Source organism: Anser cygnoides, chromosome 19 (assembly GCF_040182565.1).
Source record: "Anser cygnoides isolate HZ-2024a breed goose chromosome 19, Taihu_goose_T2T_genome, whole genome shotgun sequence".
Lineage (NCBI taxonomy): Eukaryota > Metazoa > Chordata > Aves > Anseriformes > Anatidae > Anser > Anser cygnoides.
The window spans coordinates 12064599-12085552 of record NC_089891.1 but is presented as its reverse complement, the minus strand read 5'-3'; the positions used below and the strand labels follow the sequence as shown (position 1 = coordinate 12085552).

Below are 20954 nucleotides of genomic sequence, written 5' to 3'. Positions count from 1 at the left end.
AAACATTGTCAAACTGCTGTGCGGGCACACTTTTTATTTCTCTTCTTTTTCCAATATGAGATCTGTTGATTTTGATCTTAGATCTGCACTGACGGTGCACCAAGAAAGTCTCTTAAAATCAGGATGTTTATGGTATCAACTGCTCTAGCAAAAAGCAGCGTTACGTTTTGTCTCACCTGACAAATATGAGAGAGGGGTGGGGAGAGAAAAAGGCAAAACACATGTCGTTAATCGCCGTAGTGTTTCAAGCCATGATAGATTTTGCAGAGAAGATGTAGGAAAAGGTAAGCATTTTCTAGTGAGCGGTGTAGGAAGAATGTAAATCTGACGTGCTCCAAAGCTGTGATTTCACAGCAGGAAGCTCTTGGAGTTCAGGCAATTCCTATAGAAAGGACGTTGGAAAGCTGCTGTTCCTGTGATGGCGGGAGCTTGCAGGGCAGCACGGTAACCCATCGCCCGGCGCCTGCGTGAGAGCTCGGTTCGGGGTTGCTCTGACTTTGTTCTCCCCAGCTGTCTGCTGCGACAAGCGGTCACACAAGTGCTTCTGCAGTTTTTTTGTGTTGCTTCTTTGTGACAAAGGGAAACGAGGTGTGGTCCCCCAGTCAGGATGGCTTTGCCCTTTGAAGCCCTGCAGCTCTGGAGTTCGGACAAACAGAGAAGTGTAACCGGCTGCTTGCCGACTGCCACGGCCTGCCTCTCGGCTGGGCCCTCCCCAGGTCCCTGCGTGCTGCTTGCTGGGCCGGCGTTGTTTTCCCTTGTGTGGTTCAGCAAGGAGAGCCAGAGCCTCACTCCGCGGGGGCCCAGGAGGGCCGGACACCTCCTCGGGGTCTCTTCCCGAACGCCCGGGCTCCTGTGCTCGGGCTTTCCAGGGCCACCCCGAGCCGCCTCCCATTCCCCGCTGGCTGCAGTGTTCTCTTACTGCCTGGGAGCTGACAGTGGATAGGAACTAACCCGTGTCCGTGGCTCGCTTCCCACGTAAGGGCCGTTTAAATGGAGCTCTTGTAATGTGTGTGTGCCCCGGGTGCTGAAGGAGGTGAAGGGGGGGGCGAAGGAGCCGCGGTACAGCCGCACGAGCCGCCTGCAGCCGGGCCCTTCGTGGCAGCCACTTGGTGTGTGGTGTGTGGTTCGATTTGTGCAGATGCCATGAGCTATTTGGATTTCTGTCTGTCACTTCCTGATACATTTCACTTCAGAACAGGGACCAGATCATACAAAGGAGTCTCCTTGTTCGAGAAGAAATGTCAAATCTGTGCTGTTGTCAGGCAGCCAGAGCACTCACTGCACACACGACAAGCGCCGCTGTTGATGGCTCCCAGGAAATGCTGTGACTGAACTAATGCCTGCTCTCTGGATGGAGGCATGTGCTGCTCTTGGTGCTTCTGCTTCTCTTTTATGTCCTTTCCTTTGATTTGAGTTGCTTTTTCTAATCCTTTTTTAAGATTTATTTTTGCTCTGGCTGACCAACTTACCCTTAGCGTCAACCCCTTAATCCCTGTCTTCTCACAGGTCTGGCCCGAAGGGTTTCAATCTATCTTGACAGAAGTAAACAGGGAGGTGAGTGCTTTCTTTCCTGTTACCTATGACCAGTTGGGGTGGGAAGGAGCTCCTCGTCTGACATCTGGTTGGTTGACTGTTGTTTTTTTTGGCATTGTTTTTGAATGATTGCTGGGTCCTTGTGGTTCCTGGAAAGCTTTGCTGCTTCTCCCTCTCCCACTCCTTGCCTTGTGTATGTGTCTGTAACAGCCGTGAGCGGTGCAGGGAGGGTGCCAGTGCTCTCTAGGGAAGCTTAGCCAGCCACCAATGAAAAGGACAAAGATTCGTGTCATTCTTGGAGCTTTCTGCAGCGAGAGGAAGCATGGGTGGGTTTCTGGGATGTAGAGATCTCTATTTCTAGGAAGATCTCAAAGCATCCCTGGGCAAAGGAGTTTGACAGGTTCCACATGTGAGCGGCTGTTAAGCTAATGTGGTGCTGGGGTTTATTTGTAATGCACTTTTGCTATAAATATCGTCTGAAAAAGAGAAGCTTTTCAAGAATCTTTTACGAATCTTACCCAGGAGGCTTAGAAGAGTGGTCGTAGTCTTTTGGCGAGAATATGCCCAGTAAATTGTACAAGTTCTGTTCTTTCATGTGGAAGAAAGGTAAATGAACTCCCCAGCCGCCGGCTTGTAGAAGCCAGGGCTGCGCGGAGCCTGCATCGTTGTGGAGCCTGCCCCCTCCTGTGCTGCCGAGGTCTTTGGGGGAAACAGATGGCTGATGTGTCAGGGCATCCTTGTGTGCCTGCACCTCCAGGGATGTGAATGTTGACGTAGCCTTCCCGGGCTGTTCATCAGTCATTAATATTTGCTGACTGATAAGAGCTGAATGTGTCTGTAGTGATGAATAGAGCAAAGGTGACTGCGGTGCTGTGCAGTTCGAAGCTCTTCAGCTTGAGGTCTTTGCAGATCTCTTACTGTTGGGAGCCTAGGATAGAAATTAGCAAAGCTGATGCGTTGCTTTCAGCATTCTGGCTCTGTATTTCACTCAAAAATCCACTGGCCAATGGAAAGGCTAAAATTACCTCGAGCTGGCTGCGGGGAATTCCCCGCTCCGGTAAAGCAGGCGTCTGAGCAGCTTAAGGAAACACCGGCCACTCCTTCGTGAGATCAGTGCCGCTAATGCCGAGCAAGTGCACTCTGTCCCAAGCACACAAATAACTGTGAATCAATATAAAAGAGTCATTAGCATTTTCCGACCAGGCGTTTTCCTAGTGAAATATTCAGCAACAGGATTCCTTCTCCCTCACCAAGGAAGTCTTAAAAACATAGGAGATCAGCCATTTGCTTGGCAGCGGAATAAATCAGCTGTATTCAGTTAAAATGTGCTCATTTTGTCGCTAAAGCACCAAAAATCGGCTCTCACTGCCTAGCCTTCTGTGGGCATTTTGCTGAATGAAAGCTAAGGATCTGTCTCTCCGTTCATGCGTCGCTGGATGCCGGGTGAGGCAGGAGTCACCGGGCGCTGCTGTACCGCAGCTCAGCGGCACGCTGCAGGAAGACCAAGGGCTTAATAATGGTCCAGGTCGTATCAGGCCACTCCGTGCAAGTCAGCACAGAAATCCCTAAAGTTCACAGTGAGCACAGAGCGAAGCCTGCAGCTGGCAAGTACAGCGTCCCGAAGGCAGCTGAGCCGGCAGGAGTCTCGGGGTGCCTTAGTGTGACCCTCTGCCCGGGCTGCTTCACCTCCTGTTCCGGCAGAGCTCCCTCAGGGTGTCTCAGCACGCCGCTAACCAAATGTGCGGTACGAAGCAGGAGATGTTGTTAACAAGAGGGTGTACATCTGACCTGTGCGCACTTCTATCCATCGCTGCCTCGTGGGGGTTTTTAGTTCTGATGTGTAAACAGCCATAATCTGTCCTACCTCAAGAAAATTTCTACTTATGACAAGCAAGGAAGAAAAAGCACATAGTTGCCAGTTCCCTGCTTCCTTCCTGCTCCCCCGGGGTTTCCGATACAAAACGAAGACGTCAAATACCTGCTTTGCAGAAAAACAGGACCTTACCCTCTGGAGGCTCTGCTCTGCTCTGCTTTGAATAATGCTGACTCTTCTGGCAGTCTGTGAGCAATCCAGATGGGAGAGGCTGGAAAGGCAGCCCGAGCACTCTTAGAAATAAGTTAGCCTCCTGGCGGGAGGTGCCACGGGGAGCTGCAGGGCTCCTGAGCCACGTGGGGCAGCCTGTGCCAGAGGAGCCTCAGCAGAGGGAAGGCTCTAACCTGCAAGAGGAGCAGATCAAAATCAAACGGAGCTTATGCTGGAGAACAGGAGGGGGAGAGAGAAAGGTAAAGTGAGTCTTCCCACACCTCCCAGGGGCTGCTACCATGTCCTTTAGGAATAAGAAGTTCGGGAGAACCTCTTTAGTTCTGGTCGGATATTTTTACAGAAATAAAATAATTGGAGGATTTTCAGCTCCAGGGGTTTGTGTTCTTTCAATTGGCTTCCCAGCATCACAGGTACTCTTTCCCCTTGCTGTGCATAGTCCTTGGCAGGAGAAGAGTGACACTTATTGAAAGGATGTTGTAGAAATTAATGAAGAGTGAGGTCACACCACCCTCCCACTGCTTCCTGGAAATTAAAACAGTGATGCGCCTCATTGCTCAACCAGGAGGGCCGGTGATTAAAAAACCATCAGTCAGAATCGGAGATGCTTTTATTCTGTGGTCTGTGTAGGTATTTCTGATCTCATTGAAATGCCCAGTGCAAGTTGGCCACGTTCCAGTCATGATAAAAATAAGTGCAGACACCCAGAATGCAGCTGCTTTCAGCACCACTGTTATTTATTGAAATTTATACAAGGAACTATCCCATCGAGACAAATATCTGATGCTCAGGGGGAATTCGGAGGGAACAGCAATAGAAAGTTACAGCTTCAAGAACGGTTATTGATGTGTTGCTATGTGTATCATCTCGCATCATGCAGAACTGCAAGTATTTGTGTTAAAAGACTCAACAAAAAAAAATACTGTTTGTTTTTTTTTTCCTGAATTGTGGAAGATTTGTTGCTTGCTATCTGAGAATGTAACATTCCTTATGGGAAAGTGTTAACCTTAATTAATGATGCATTAAAGGAACTGTGTTGTTAGGGTCTTGTCCCTGCAATTCCTCGGCCTCTGGGAGTGCCACGGTCCCACTCCCAGCCTTTGTCAGGCAGGTGCGGTGGTGTCACAGCGCTGCCTCTCATTGCTCCGCTTCTGTAAGTAGGTGGGTGCTCGGAAATAGGGCAGCAGGTAATACACGAACCTCGTGAGGTGGCTCACACAAGGAGCTGAGCTTGCGTTTGCGGAATACATCATTACCCTTTTGCCACAGTAAGGCTGGGAGGCATCTTACGTGACACCTGCGAGCCAGAACACAGCAGGTGAGCTGCGGTCTCGGTTGGAACATCCTGGAGAAGGACCTCTGTTAATTAAAAAGGAAATGGCAATTAGTAGTATGTCCCCATTTGCTTCTCATCCCAAAATACTAGGAATTTCACATGTAAACATGAGCCAATGCTGTGTCATTTCCACCACGAAAACATTTGCCCTTACCTAGAAATAGTTCAGCTATTTCTGTTCCGTTTCATACCGCGTGTGTCAGCCTCGAATTTAACATTTCGCAGTCAGGAGAAGCCTTCCCCGTTACACGCTGCCGAACAGCTTAAGGGAGTATACAAAGGCTTTTGTTCTTTCCAGACGTTTAATTCCAGTTTAGCATTTCACCCGGCTGCGTGCCAGAGCAGCCTCGGAGGCTCGTGCAGCCCCGGGCTGCAGCCGTGCTCCCCGCAGTCCCCGCAGCCGCTGCGCCGGCACGCGCGCGACCTCTGCAGCCGGAGCCCAGCAGGTCGGGGGCTGCAGGAGAGCTGCTCCCTTCCCACCCTGAGGAAGCCAGGGCTTCTCCGTGCCTGTGCCTTCATGCAAATATCCTGGTATTTCTGTTGCTTGGGGCAATGTGAGCACCCTGTAAGCTGAGGAGAAGCAAGGGTGATATTTTCTTGAGAGAATGAGGCTGGCAAGAGAAGAAGATTGCCTGTTACAGGATGAGCGAAGTGCTCAGAGAGCACTCGCCTCTCCCAGAGCAGAGGTTAGCGTTACACAGGCTCGGTACGTTTTATAAGGGAGGCAGGAGCTGCGTTGTCTGCATGTCAGACCCCGAGCCGCACCACGCACCGATGTGAAGTTTTGGAGCCAGCACAGTGCGAGCTGCCCTGTGTGAATCGCCCCCCTCCTTTCCTCCCGTCAGTTCCTGTTTCAGGGGTAAACCCTTGTCCTTTCTACCCAGTAACCTCTCATGGGAGCTCTCTGTACTGCTTTTACATAAACTGACGCCACTCTGGGGCTTCTTCCCCCAGTGAAATGTTTTCAGTGATTACATTCCCCGCAGATGCACCCAGGGAAGCTTAGACAGCGGCAGCGCGAAAGCTGCCACCCCTCGCTCTGAGCTCACCGTCGCTGTCCCCCACCACAGGAGGTGCTGGGACCTCAGCAGGTCGGGGGCTGCTGGCACCCGTCAGACTGAAGGAAATCGTTGTCTTCAAACCGGGGGATGTAACCGGAAAATCGGGAACTTTAAAACTGCCTAAGAGCACGTTGCTTACTTAACTCCATCAGCGATGGTAATGGCGATATCTATCTCAGCCTGCCAGGTTTATCTTGTCGCATGGGCCATAAACAAGATGACAAATGAAAACACTTCAGTGATGTTTATCATCTAAATCACTGCCTGCTTGTTTGCCTCAGCTCTCGAGCAGCCCTCTCTGCTGCCAGGCAATCTGAAGTAACAATCAATTTGACTCGCAAGATAAAGATACAAGCGCTCAGCTTAGCTGGGAGTCCTGAATTTCCTTCAGTAAGATGAAAGACTGTCAATAAATGTCAGTAATCTTCTCAATGCTATGCAGCGAGATCAGGAAATGGCTTGAATGTGATGCTAAGGAAGGGGATGAGCAAAACGTTTTATTTGGGTCTGTACAAAACAAGGTCATTTCATCATCTTTGGAAAAAAAGCTCAGTGTTCATGACTTGCTTCTGTTGTTTCCACTTGAAAAGGTGCTTGGTGTGGTAAAAAGTGTACTTATGGTCCATAACTGGCCAAAAGCATGTCGTAGTATGTTTTAGTGTCCTGCTAGGGCTAGTTCCTAGGAGTCAATTGTGGCATGATCATGCTTATCCCTTTTGGACAAGCCAGGTATGCACTTGTCCTTGAAGTATGTGCAGGGAGGGAATAGAGGAATCCCCCTGAAGGCAACCACGAGAGGCTCAGGGCAGGAGCTCCCAGTACTAACGTGTTGCAGAGGGCTCTGGCTCGTGTTGTGTGTGGCTGTCGAGCACTTCCCTCGGCAGCAGAGTCCCAGCTGTGCATGCACAGGACAGCGAGCTGCTGCTTGAGAGGAAACAAGATGCTCCTTCTGCCGAAGGGAGAGCCCTGCCCGAGCAAAGGCAAACAGGCAAAAACTGGAGTTCTCGTCAGGTTCACTCATGTAGTGCTTCTGGTTTTTTTTGTTTCTTTCTTTCTTTTTGTTTTTTATGTATGAATAAAAGTCTCCCTGGAAAACTCGTAGATTTGGGGTCGGTCAGCCTTTGCAGTATGAACAGCAGCAGATAGCTGGTGTGCAGCTCTCTGCTTCAAGCAAAACATTTACGTGCTGGGGAGGCAGCGCACAGGTGGTACAAAAGTTCTTCTAATTATTCAAAAATTGTACCTTGGGGATTTCCCCCATCGACTCAGGGGTTTCACTGCCAGTTACTTCCCAGGCCCAAATCTCTCTTCTGTTCTGATGGCCGTGTGCTCCGTGCTTAGGTGAGGGAGCTCACGCTGTAGCTTTTGGACATTTTATTCCCCCAGCTGGGAAAGGAGGTGAAATACACTTTTCTCTGGAAATTGCCATGCCAGTGAAGTTCATCAGCTCATGCAGTCTACCAACCTGTCTGCAAGCAGATGCCAATGTCAAGTGTTTGGGGGATAGAAAATCCATCCATGCTGCAAGAGAATTACAAGGGGATTTTTTGGTAAACTTCAACGAGCAATCAGTTTATGCCCTTAAAGATGAGGATCAAAAGCTCTAATAAATGTATTTCAGTCAGTATAATTGCAGAATGTTCCCTCCTTATTTGTCAGTGTAGCAAATTAGTTTTTACTCCTACCAAGCTGTTTAATTCAGTATCTTGCAGCAAGGATGTTGCTATTCCTTGTTTAGAAACATCTCAGCCAGATTTCTATTAGAATGAGGAATCATGGCAATCCAAAGACTCTCACCTCTCGCTGTGTGCAATGTCACCAGTTCAGTCCTCATTTAGTCTGGTATCCTGTAAGGTGGTGGGTAACTTACTCGGACTCCCTTAGAAGACCCCAGCAGCTTCGCAAAGTCCCTGGAGCGCTGCATCCCCCTGCCTGTGGAGGCCATCTGCTCCTAGGCTTTTCTGAGCATTTGAGCTAGCAAAGAGGTAAAAGACATATTTTGGACTCAAATCCATGACCAGCTGATTTAATCCTATTTGGAGGATGTATGGATGTGTGTGTATGCAATTGTAAATTTTCTCTAATTATGATAGGATCACGGCCTTGTGCTACAGAAACTGGTGTTGTAATTAGCGCCTGTGCTGATGCTGAGAGTGATTTGCACACCCTGCCTGTGTTTTCTCCTAGGAGCAGGAATGGTGGTCGACTGGGAACAAGAAACCGGGCTCCTCATGACCTCGGGAGACGTGAGGATAATCCGGATCTGGGACACAGATCGGGAAATGAAAGTGCAGGTAACATTTGCATGCTTGTCCCAGTAACCTTTTCTCTCCCAGAGCATCCCACACACCGAGCTAGCTACCCATGCACTGCCAAAGCGTCTGAGACTTGTCTGTGAAGAGCTGACAGGCCCATGATTCCGGATCCACTGCTTTCCTGCTTCAGAGTCGTGTTACAAGACAAATTAAAAAAGAGCACATGCTTAGTGTCAGGTCTGGAAGCTGCTGCTGTTGCTCTGGATGGTGTGCGGTAACGTCTGGGAAAGGTGAGACCTCTGAAATCCGGAGGCAGTCACCAGGATGCAGCCAGGATTTCCTATTAGCATGCAGTTGAAATAGCATAAAAATCCTTCAGGAGACTTAGTGGTGAGCTGGCCGGGTGGCAGAGACCACTCGGACCATCCCCACCTCTCTGGAAGCACGCAGCACTGACCAAAGCACAGTGCCGCTCTTGCACCTGTGGGCCGAGGGCCTGCTTCCAGGGAGGCCGCGTTCACTCGGCGCTCACGTACCTTCAGGGTCTGCCCCGAGTGCTCAGCGGGCCAGAAACACCAGCACCCCCTGACCACACGCGGCTCAGATGAAGTCAGGGGGATTGTTGCCAGCTTCAGCCAGGCTGACTCAGGCCAGAAATGTGCTCGGTGCTGCATCGCCCAGGTACCGAAGCGCGTCCGTGTCTCCGAGCCTGCGGGGGGCTGCAGACCCACGCGCTGGGGTGCTCAGGGGCTTTCGGAACGGGGCACGGCACCTCTGAAACGAGGCAACACAAACGTGTTGTGTCAGTCAGGCATAAATTTCCATACCGTGTAATGGGGAAAACGCAGTGCGAGCGCTCGTGTCAATTGTAACCAAGTAAAAGGTTCTGAGGAATTACAAGGAGAAGCAGCTGGCCCGTGAGAATGAAGTCACCATGCTGGAGCCAGAAAAAGAAGACCAGTTTTCAAAGCTGCTAGAAATTAATTACCCGTGGATGAACATTAATTATGACACTTTGACCCTGCAATGCCGGATAATTAAGCCTATGTTGATCCTAATTACATTCACATAGTGTTTTTTCTATGTAAATTAGGGAACATCAAAATTCAGGAGGTGAAAATCTTTTAAATGACGAGGATTAATGATTGTATTGAAAGTATCTAAAAACACGTTGTTTCTTTTTTAATTACAAAGATTGGTTGTGTTGAAATTCAAGTGATTGAAACTTCCTGACTCAGTAACACTGGGAAACTGAAATTCAGCACAAAGAGCAGCAGGGCTGTGTAATCCAAGCTAATAAAGGTGCCTTCCCACTCTTTGAACTGCAAAAAAGTGAACCTCTGGAAGCACTTTGGATGTAGCTGAAGAAGCAAGTACTTCATTTTCACTTCTGCTGCTTGTTTCTGCTTCAAAGACATGATCTGCTTTTAGGCAGTTAGAATAGCTGTCTGAAAACAGCCCCTGAAGTTTGGTGCCTCCAGCCAACAGCTTCTTCACTCAGCCAAGGCTGTGAATAGCAACTAGGAAAGGTGAATATGCACAGAAGCAAAAATAGGATTGAAGTGTGAAATTAGCTAATGCAGTTCTAACGTGCCTCCTGATTGTCCTCCTACTTTTGCAATATTACTTAGTTTTTACCTATTTCAATTGATTTGTTTTCTTTATACCCATCATAGACATAATTCCAAATAATTCTTTTGTTTATGGCAAGTAGAAAGGGGGAAAGCAGCAAGCATCAGAATAAGAATGTGCAACATGTTCCCAGCACAGCTGTCCATGCAAGCTCCAGTCTTCCTTTTCCATGTTTGTTTGTTTGTTTTTAATGCACACAGTGTCTGGCATCTAATGAGATAACCTGAATCTTCCTCTCACGTGGTCCTAAAGCAAGGATTGATAAGTGGCACGGCACCAGCCGGCTTTATCTTGCGTAAAAGGTTTTGTGGCACCACGTTGTAGCTGGGCAGCTCATTGTGTTGTCAGGCTCTGACGTTCAGGAGCACCAAAGCTGCTGCAGCAGCACTCGCTGCCTTGCTGGGAGGGCAGGGAGGTCACACTCAGCTAGTCCTGCTGTCTCCTGCTCAACTTGGCCCATTGCAGCAAACACCGGGGTGCTGCAGAGGTGCAGTGATGATCCTAATGGTGAAAGGAGGAAGAGAGCTAAGTGCTAAAAAAAAATAAAAATTAAAACCTTATTAGACCTGGGTTTATTGCGTAGGAAATATTTCTCTTAAATCAATCATCCGGTCTGTTTTGCATTCTGCTGTTCAGGGTTTTTCTGTAGATTCTTCTACAAGAGACATTTGAATTATTTCCTGAAAGTTGTTTGGGCATTGATTTGGTGCACAAGAAGGGCTGACATTTCATAGCCTTGTTCCTTGAGCAGATTTTTCGTAGATAATATTGCCTTATACCATACTGTGTGCCTGGGTTTATATGTGTTTTTATATGGCATTATGAGTTTTTCCTTTCTACAGGTATATTCATCTTACTTGACTTTTCTCCTCCAAATATTTAGCATCCAGCCTGCCATTCCAGTGGCATTCAAAACTTGTATCCAAAAAAGATGGTTTATGGAGAAATAACTCCTCTGGCCATTTACTTTAACTAATTAGATATTTTTAGTAGAGAATAACATTAACTTCTCCTTCACAAAGCAGACCTCGCCTTGGTTTTGGTTTATAAACCAGAACCAATAGCTGGTTTTGCTGGAATTCTTTCTCTGGGCTCTTTGGGACGAACTGTGGGCTGCGTGGCTCTGACACAGGACAGCAGCAGTGACCGTCATCCTCAGGGCCACCGCTCCTTCACTTCTGGTCATGTCCAGAGAGCCTGGAGAAAAGCTTTGCACCAGCGCAGATCAGGGTTTAACCCTGGTTTAGTTTTGGACTGATGTACAGAATGGTGCATGGAAGAGGAGGAGGGCGCAGGGAGCGTCTGGCTCCTTGACTCTAGCACCTTTTCTTTGGGGTTGCAGACCTGAAGACACACCGTGGTCTCAACTGGGCTTTTGTGTGCTTTCTCCTTAGGACATCCCCACCGGAGCGGACAGCTGTGTGACCAGCCTTTCGTGTGATTCTCATCGTTCGCTAATCGTGGCAGGGCTGGGTGATGGCTCCATCCGCGTGTTCGACAGGAGGATGGCTCTGAGTGAATGGTAACTTCCCGGGTTCGGTGGGATCCTCGCATTTCCTCCACCTTCCCTTCACAACGTTTCTCCTCTCTGCTTGTTCCCCAGCCGTGTCATGACCTACCGAGAGCACACAGCCTGGGTGGTGAAGGCATACCTGCAGAAACATCCTGAAGGCAACATAATGAGTGTCAGGTAAAAGAGCTTTTACTCTTTGAGCGGTTTTCTCTTAAACACAGCTTGCTTTTCTGTTTGAAATCCACCTCTGGTATTTCAGAAGGTAAGAGCGTAAAGCTTTTAGGTTGACATTTGCTTCAGTAATTAACTCCTGCTCAAACGTGGTAGAGAGAAGGCAAAAAAAAAAGTGAAGCTTTCCTTGGAAGCCTGTTGGTTAGGTTTGAGAGTAAACAAGAAGGTATCTGTGCTGAAATCACTATCACGAGGCATGTGAGGGAGGAATCAAGTGAACCAGAAACCTAAGCTAGATATAGCATATCTTATGGTTGTTCTTCTTGATTGCCAGCATCTTTGTGGGGTCATTTGAGATAGAACATGAGAAGGAAGGAGGTTTATGTTGCATCTGTTGGGCATATTGCTGTGCAGGATTACTTTGCTGTTTAGCAATTTTCTACACATAAATCCATTTCTGCTGCCTGGTAAATACTGCATAGAGAGCAGCATATACTTATTTAGCCATTAAAGAACAGCAGAATATAATTTATTGTCACAAAAACGCTGTTTGCACACAGGGAGGCCCTTTTTCTTGATTACAAAATGAAAACAAAACAGTTTTCTAGGGTGCAGAACATTCCTGGAGTGGGGGATGGGCCGGCAAAAAATTATTAAGATTTTCAGAAAGGGGCTTAAGTGATGCCGCTGACAGATTTGTCAAGCTCACATATTAGAGTTTTTAATCTTCCTTTCTGTAATCTCTTTCAACAATCCCAGGGGTCAGGCTTGTATACTTGGTCAGCCTGTATCTGAAGGCTCATTTTTTCCCTCTCCTCAGTGCCCTCATGAACAAATGATGCTTTTTCTCAGGATTGACAAAGTATGAGAAAATGTTATACCTCAAAAGGCAGGGCTGGTCCCATCCCAGAGGAACTCTGTTTAAGACAAACCACACCACTCTCAGTTTATCCCGGTTCACTGGCCTTTAGTTGACAGCAAGGTTCAAAAAAAAACCAACAAATGTTAGGATGTAAGAGGGCCTGGCATAACTATTTCCTAAAAAAGAACTTCAAGGCATTGTATTGCTTGTGGAGTTATTCTCTGAATCGTAGAGAAACTTTTCATCCAGACCAGGGACGGGAGTTTGCAAGACAGGCTGGGTGACTCAGACCCGGATTCTGCGTCTCTCCATCGTTCAGCAGTGGTTCACCACGCGATGTTTCGCTCAGCCTCTCTGATCTACGTGCTAGTGCCGCCACAGCATTTTCCTGCTCTCCAGCAGTTCACTAGTGACTTCCCCCAAAACACTCGTGGAATAATGGGAGAATTTGGAGCTGGCAAATGTATGGTAGGCTTGTTTCCTAGTTACTGGCAAGCTCTACAACGGCAACACACAATTACGTAGGACATTAGGGCAATGTCTTTCCCCATGTCTCGTTTGGAAGCTACATCTAATTAATCAGCAGTCCTGCTTCTGTCAGGCTGACAGCATTGTCTGAAAAGGTCCTTAAACACCTGAATATCCTGGTTTACTAGTTAGCTGTTGTTGACTTGTTGATGACTGTTATTGTTCACTTGGGCTGTGCTTTCTTAAAACCATGTTCTCATAAGTAGTCCCCTCACCACAGAATTTTGTTTCCATTTTAAAGCTCTTACATGGTCTTCCGATATATTCCGAACCATTTTCAATCGTATTGAGGTTCAAAGCTTTAAATGAATTTACTGTATATTTGATCTCTCTCAAATAATATTTCTATCCAGTCTTCAGGAATGAAATCAACCCGAAGTTTAATTTGTCTTGGATTTAATTATGTGACAGCTGGAGTTGCAGCTTCTTATAATGATATCAGTAACCCTGTATAACAGCCTTTTGATCACTATTAGATATTCCAGAGGTGAAGAAACTGAAGGCAATATGCTTCTTAATGCTTTCAGATGTTCTTAACTCTGTAGTTGTATATGGTCATCTTGTCATACTACTTGGAGGGAAGAAACGCTTTAAAAGTTGTGGTGCCAACAGCAAGCCTTACTTCTGCTGCCAGTAGAATAAGGTCAGATGAGTTGACACTGACTTTAGTTTCCGTAAGATTTCTGTGGGTCTTTCCCTACACCAGTCTCTTCTAAGAAGCACGGAAGAGCAGATGTATCATAGCAAAATCCTCAGCCCTCTGTGCCAGGGCTATAGGGGAAGATGCATCCTCTTCACTTTCAACAGATGTGATTCTACTGATGTATTTCAGAGAGATCTCTTAACAACAACGAATCATTTGTGTTTGAAAAGTGCTTCATCTACTAAGTGCAGTATCCTGTCACTGCCATTATTGCTTTCTCCCCTGTCTTTTCCCTGATAAAGTCATTAATAGGATTGACATATCGCCCGAGTGTTAAGCAGCATTTGTTACGCCTGGTCCACAGAGTACTTTGGACAGCAAGAACATGCGTCTGTGTCCAGGCATTTGGCATAATAGATCGTACCAGCAGATCCCATCTGGTTACAGTTCTCTAACACAATTTCCTACTGTGAAAAGGAGAAGGAATTTGGTTCTGACATGTAGCTTAGTGTATTGGGTATGACATAACAGTAAAGGCACTTGCACTCGGTGATGGGCTGTAAGTGATAAAAGTACTAATGGATCGCTCCTGAGGGCAGAGGCAGGCTGTTTGCACAGCTCTTAATGCTTTGTGGATGGTACCAAATAAAAGTGACATCAGTGGAAATTCAGCTGCGCTGATAGAGAAGGCAAGGGTGCGTGTCTTCTCTATCCTAATTTTCTGATGCAGGTGGTCAGCTCGCAGACAGGCATATGGCTCAGTTCCCTGGGCTTTAGGATCTGGTCCGGGTACAGCCTGACATTGTGAAACTCCTGTGTTGGCAGTGTAAACGGAGATGTGCGGTTCTTCGACCCCCGGATGCCAGAGTCCATGAAGGTCCTTCAGATAGTCAAAGGGCTGACGGCTCTTGACATTCACCCACAAGCCAACCTCTTTGCGTGGTAAGTTCCAGTTTCACCTTCTGCATCTCTGGAGTGGAAAGAGAGGACAAATTGTCTCTGCAGACATCATTCGTGGTTTTTTTTGTTGTTGTTTTAACCTCACCATAAAAAATGCAGTTTCGTTCCCATGTTTTCAGTTCAGGTATTTTATCCCCGCCATGCCTTAGTGCATCCCACTGCCAGCAGAGTGACGGCATGCTGTCTCTCACTCCCATGTCAGATCCCTGTATAAATTCAGCACGTGTGTGTTTGGGCACGGAGCAGGGGACCGGCACCCGGTCCGCAGCCGTGTGTCCTGGAGGTTGCAGGGGGATCTGCTTCCAGTGAGCGCGTACATCAGCTTTTCATGTCTTCTCTCTCGGTCACACAGTGTAACAGGGGGCTGTCGTTCGAGCCTTTCTGCAAATCTCTCTGTACTGAGGTTGCCATGGTACAGCTGAAGTCGATCTCACTGCTTATAAGAGCTCCTCGCACACTAGCCTGATGAGCTGAGGTCTCCCCAGCTGAAAAAGGGGCTGTGGGCGATAACACCGGTGTTACCACAACACTGTCAATGACATCGTGTTCTCTTAATTCCTTTCCAGTGGCTCAATGAACCAGTTCACTGCAATCTACAATGGAAATGGTGAGCTGATCAACAATATCAAATACTACGATGGTTTTATGGGACAAAGAGTTGGAGCCATCAGCTGCCTGGCTTTCCATCCTCACTGGGTCTGTATTCTCTTTCTGGCTTTTGGAATTTGCATTTCTTAGTTAAAGCTGGTGTTGGACGAGGGAAAGGCACGGAGACTCCCCCAGCACGGAGAGGTGCTGTCCCAGCGTAGTTTTCTGAAGGCCCTTTGAGCCTCCCTTCCAGCCTGGGTCCTTCATTGCTCGTCCTCCAGCCTGTTCCAGGTGCCTACACCGCAGGTGCCACCAGTGCTGCTCGTTTCTGATGTGCAGCTAAGACCAGAACACGACTGCCAGCTGCTGAGCCCTTTTTACCTGTGGGCCAGCTTGGTATACTGTTCCCATCACTCCGGGTCCGCCGCCTGGTGTAGCTCTGTCTCTTGCCACAGAAATCCTCCAAGGTGAATTTGCCTGGAGCTGAGTGGAGAGGTGCAGTCTCTCACTTTCAGCGTGCCAAATGTTGTGTGCTTATTTATTCCGTGCCTCTGTTCTTGTAGACAGTAGGCTCACCCTTGTGTCTCTGGGGCTGCTTTTACGCTGTTGCTTATGTAAGGCTGTAGGAAGACCTAATGCTGTGCAGTAGAAAAACTGTCAAAAAAAAAAAAGAGAGATCTGCAAAACTTAAAGGCATAAGCTGATAAAGTCTAGAATAAAACAGAGTAAAAGGGAAATTTCTGAATATAGCTGAGGTGGCTCTGCAGTCAGTTGTTAGAGAAGCTGCTTGCTACTTAATTAGGAGGCAGGTGCCCATCTGCATTACGGACTGCTGCTCACACAGAAGAGAATAAGAGAAAGGAGATTGAAAGACCGATTGAAAACCAATGTGAATGGGTAGGAAAAACAGGAGGAGAAGGCATTTAGGGAGAGAGTTGTATTAGAAACCTGCCAATCAGAACACAAATAGTTCATATGTGATGGGAAACAGCAGTGGGAATGACAAAGGGCCTGGAGGAGGGGAGGGAAGAGCTGTGCCACCTTCTGATGTGGTATTAGCTGGGCAGGCAGAAGGAAAGCTGTTTTTCTGCAAAGGTCACATACGTTTTACATCCTGAGGGTAATGGGGTTTAAAGGAGAACTTATCTCCTCTTTGGTGTTGAAAAGTCACTTTGCAGAAAGCTCAGCGGTGATTTTGCTGTCCTCTGGTTTGGGGGACGAGGGTGGAAGTGGTGGATGATTTGAAATGTTTTGTTCTTTAAATAAGTGAGCACACAAAGCCCTATCCAGCCCGGGTCTCCATGGCCGGGGTCGTGCCTGGGCCTCTCAGGAGAGGGAATGTTAATTTTCAGTCCAGGCGACTGTTCCTAACAAGCAGATTTGCAGTCATTTGGAAAAATTATGCTAGGTGTTGGCAACTAACAGTCACCATCATTTTTTCTGCTGGCTGAAATGGGCACAGAGCTCGCTGCGACAGTGTAGGTCCTGGCAAAATGTCGTCAGGGCTGCGTTGGCAGATGCACTTAAGAGTTTTCCAGCATCTGGGTGTTGCTGCTGAAAATGTCACCCGTTACCATTTTCCCTGCGATGTGCCTCTCATCGCTGCGTAACACCTGTATGTTTATCCCTGATTTGCTCTTTCCACAGCCTCATCTGGCAGTCGGAAGCAATGACTACTACATCTCGGTGTACTCAGTGGAGAAGCGGATCAGATAACGGCTCGTGGCAGCGTCACCGGAGAAGGGAGTCCCAGCGGGCAGGGCCGTGTCTCACCTATAATGTACATAGTGAAATTATCGACTTGAATGTTTAGTGTTGGCTGCTGCTGCAACCCGTAACTTGAACTTTTTTTTTCCTGACTTAGCTACTGATGATTTTGACAAGGGGAAGAGAGACAATCTCCTATTTTTTTTTCAGCTGTATCCTCTAAAAGCTACAGAAAAGGAACATTTTATTTTTGTTTCCAGTGGTTGGCTTCTCTGTTAGGAACACGGCTCCTGAGCTCTGGACTGGATGAGGCAGTACCCTTGAAAAGGGCTTTTTGTTTTAGTCTTTGTTTCCATGTTTTGCTGGAGCGTAGGTTGCTTTGAGGTCTGAAGTCAGGACTCGCCTACAGCTCTGTGCGTCCGAGCTGACCACGGGACCCCTCCAGCTGCTGCCTACCCCGTGCCAAACAGCAACTCCTCTGGCAGGGCAGCGAGACTCAAGCTGCCCGCCTGCAGAACCGTGCGCCTGCTCCTGCGCTGCCTGAGCATGGGCAGGGGAGGCAGGGACGTGTCTCCTCCGCGTGAACCTTATCCTCTCTGCAGTTTCCCCTCCAGTGGAAGTAGAGACAGAGGACGGCTTGGTGGCAAGGGAAGGCAGGGATCCTGAGGGAAGTGGCTTGAGGAGGTGACGGGAGCAGAGCAGGATGCCACCGTACCGTAAGGGTGCACACAGAGGAAAGAGGGAAGAAAGAGCGTGAGCATCTCTGTCATCCCAGCACGTCGCTGAAGTAACCACTTTCCACCCAAGCACGTGGTGCTGGTGCAGGCGGGGGTGTCTCTGTCACTGTTACTTCTGCAGTCGCTGTCCTGCCCACAGTGAACTCCGCAAACGCGTTTGATAACCTGGAAACTGCCCAGCCGGCAGGGGAGGCTGCGGGTTCAAGCCACAGGCTTTCATCTCGCTCCAACGTGCTAATATTCAGCAAGGTGATGGACATGAGTATTTGTGCACTTCGTGGCTGTGTGTCTGCAGCTACACACACTGTGTACGTGGCTGTGGCTTGTCCGTGTGTCCCTGCAAGGACTGGGTGTGTAACCAGCCACACGTGATCTGAGCACAAGAGAATCACTAAAGAGAGGGAAGACAGCAGGTCGTCCTGCTTAGAGCAAAACACCTTTATCCCAGCTACCCAGGGGAAAGGCAGCTCCATTATCTGCACCTTCCGAGTCTGTATAATGAATGTTTCTGTCCCTTGAAGTCCATGATGTGTCTGGAGGTCACTGTGGGGAAGAGGTAGGCAAAGCCAAAGGGCAGGTTTCTTTCAAGTGCTGCTGTGGTGCAATTTAAGCTGCCCAAGAACAGAACTTGCGCTTGTGCAAAAATCACTGCATTGACAAAGGTAGGCTTCCTAAATCCAAAAGTCCCCGGTTTTTCTTCTGGCCAATATACTGGGTCTGCAGGCTCCCAGCAAACTGTGCCAGCAACGAGGCTGACGGTGGTGGACATACCAATGAGGGAAGGGCTGAGAAATGTTCTCGTACTGTGCGGATGGCGGCTTTACCTTTGCCACGGCACCTGCAGAGTGGATCTGACCCGCCGCCGCTCCTTGTGTACCAGATAATCCAGTTCCCTGCGCGTTGAGGCAGCTGGGCCATGCAGGGTTAGAGGAATTGGCCCAGTTGCTATTCCAGCATTGCTGCAGGGAAGCTGAATATGAAATGCTGTATGCACATCTGGATATTCATTTGGTGAGGTTCCATGAACGGTGGAGGCGGAGAGAAGCCAAAAGCCGGGCACTGCGTCCTTACCCTTGAGCACCGCTGCTGTTCCCCCGTAGCAGGGAGGCAGAGGGCCACCAGGATGATGGATCAAAGGCTTTAAACTTAAGGAAATACTACCTAGAAGTCCACTTTTGAGTTACCAAAAGTTAATTATGGTCTAACAGAGCTGTGCCTCTTCCTGACCCACTGAGCTGCTCCTGTGCTGCTCCAGCCTGTCCCAGCGGTACGCGCCCCCAGCCTCTGACCACCCTGCGCGCCCCGCACCGCCGGGGCCAGCAGTGGGCTTCTGGCAGGCGTGGGGGCAGTTTGGGATCTACACGTAACCGATTAACATACACAGCTTAAAAAACAAACGATAGATTTTTAACTTGTATCAGTGTATTTGTCAAAGGAACAAGAAATACCTGGCAAGATGGGGAGGTGCACAGTGGGAAGCTGCTGCTCCTCACCAGCGTTCCCGGGTGCCCCGCCAGCCTGCGCAGCCAGGAGATGGGTTTTTAACTAACTGGGCCTGTTTAGCTTTCATCTAAGCGCGTGTGTGTGGGCTGAATTTTCACAGGTCTGATGCAGAGATTCAATCATGAAGTTTAACCAAGGATCTGGAGAGCATCCTACCTAAAAGTTCACTTATCTCTATTTATTTTACAAAAACAAAAAAATATTAAAAAAAAACAGAACACAATTGTAATGTGAGAGTAAAACAATTACAAACAAATAAATGGTTAATAAAAAATAAATGCAGAAATACTTCACGGTCTGAGGATCACTTTCTGGGCCGGAGGTGGGGAGGGGGCAGTGCTGCAGGCTAAGAGGCAGGGAGGGAGAGCTGCGTCCAGCAGCCACGTTCTGTTTTTAGGTGGCACACTGTGTGATTTGGGGCTGTTTGCACACAAAGAGGCCGCTTACACGTCGAGATCCTGGGCAAAAGAGATTTGCACAAGCCCAGGTCACTGCTTATGAGCCGCCGGGGATTTGCCGGTGTAAATCCCTCTCCCTGCAGCTGGGGCTGGTGCTGATGGGGGAGCAGGGGGGCAGCGTTAGGAGGCTTCGGGGGGGCTTTGCTCCTTGCGTTTGAGGGATGCTCACGTTGTTGCCTCTGGCTGCTGCTCTGGGTTTGCAGCAGCATGGAAGTGAGAACCAGATCCTAATGGCCTCCAGAGGTGAAAATGTATTTGGGAACGACGGGTGGTGCAGAGCAAGCCGACGGATGATTTGGGGAGAAAAATGCGGCGGTGAAAAAGGGGCGTTTTCTGGTGTGTTGTCTCACAAATCCCAGTGGTCTCAGTGAGCTCAGATCACTTCGGGGAGCGCCATATCGCAGGCGCCACGCGACCAAAACCCGCTGCGGCTGGCGCGGCAGAGGCAGCGCGACACGAGGGGGCTGCACAGCACCAGGCCCCGAGGTGTGCACGCCCCGGGGGCTCCGACATGCAGGGGCCCTGGGATCGGACGTGGTGCCTCAGGGACGCACCGGTGGATCTGCGAGGCTCCGGCACGTGGGGAGGGCGCTGCCTGCTCTGGGACGGAGACGGCCACGGCCGCCGCCTGCGGGACCACCAGCACTTTTCCTGCCCGGCTGCTGGAAGTGAAGCACGAAGGAAAACCAGCCCCGTGTCCTGCCCGCACCCAGCACCCAGGGCCAGAGCCCTTCCCGTGCAGACACATCCCAGGTGTGGGGACACAGGAGTGTGGGGACACGGCAGCACCTCCCTGCGGGGGAGAACAGGGATGGGGCCCCCTTTGTCCCCACCCCGGGACCCCCCCACTCTCCCCACAGGGACCCCACAGCTGCCCCTGCCCCAGCACATCTCCTGTCACGCCCCCAATGCCTTTACTGCCCCATCCTCTGCCCTATACCCCCATTCCCTACAGTCCCCCATCCCTTTAGTCCCCATCCCACATAACCCCCTTCCCCACCGCTCCCACACCCCCTACAGCCACCATCCCCTATACACCCCATCCTCCATAGCCCCCTTTCCCTACAGACCCCCCAGTGCTGCCCCAACCCCTACAGCCTCCCCCATCCCTTCCCCTCCCCTCTACCCCCACCATCCCCTGAATGCTTTGTCCCATAAACCCCCCATACAGGGGGTAACCCTTCTCCTGTAACCCCCCATCCCCTATAGCCACTAACCCTATACCTCCACCCTTATAGCCACTAACCCCTACACCCCCACCCCCTACGGCCACCAACCCCCGTACCCCACCTCTACAACCCCCTTCCTCTTTTATAACCCCCCCCTTCCACTCTCCGTCCCCTATACCCCGCCACCCCCTACCCCCCTCCCCAACACCCCCTATTTCCTACAAGCCCCGTACCCCGCTGCCCTATAACTCCCATCC

General features: G+C 49.3%; 1 protein-coding gene across 2 annotated transcripts in view; it reads left to right on the top strand.

The window, feature by feature from the left end:
* The window catches only part of RPTOR (regulatory associated protein of MTOR complex 1), a 146155-nt gene extending 126797 nt beyond the window's left edge, over window positions 1-19358 (top strand). The window contains exons 29-35 of one of the 2 annotated variants that reach the window (XM_048050273.2): window positions 1507-1554; window positions 8159-8265; window positions 11253-11380; window positions 11462-11548; window positions 14401-14517; window positions 15102-15231; window positions 16771-19358. In XM_048050273.2, coding sequence (XP_047906230.1) covers window positions 1507-1554; window positions 8159-8265; window positions 11253-11380; window positions 11462-11548; window positions 14401-14517; window positions 15102-15231; window positions 16771-16839 — 686 coding nt within the window. In that variant the 3' untranslated portion in view covers window positions 16840-19358. The remainder of the gene's footprint in view (window positions 1-1506; window positions 1555-8158; window positions 8266-11252; window positions 11381-11461; window positions 11549-14400; window positions 14518-15101; window positions 15232-16770) is intronic. The other variant, XM_013197940.3, reaches the window with a different exon arrangement.
* Window positions 19359-20954: the final 1596 nt, after the last annotated feature.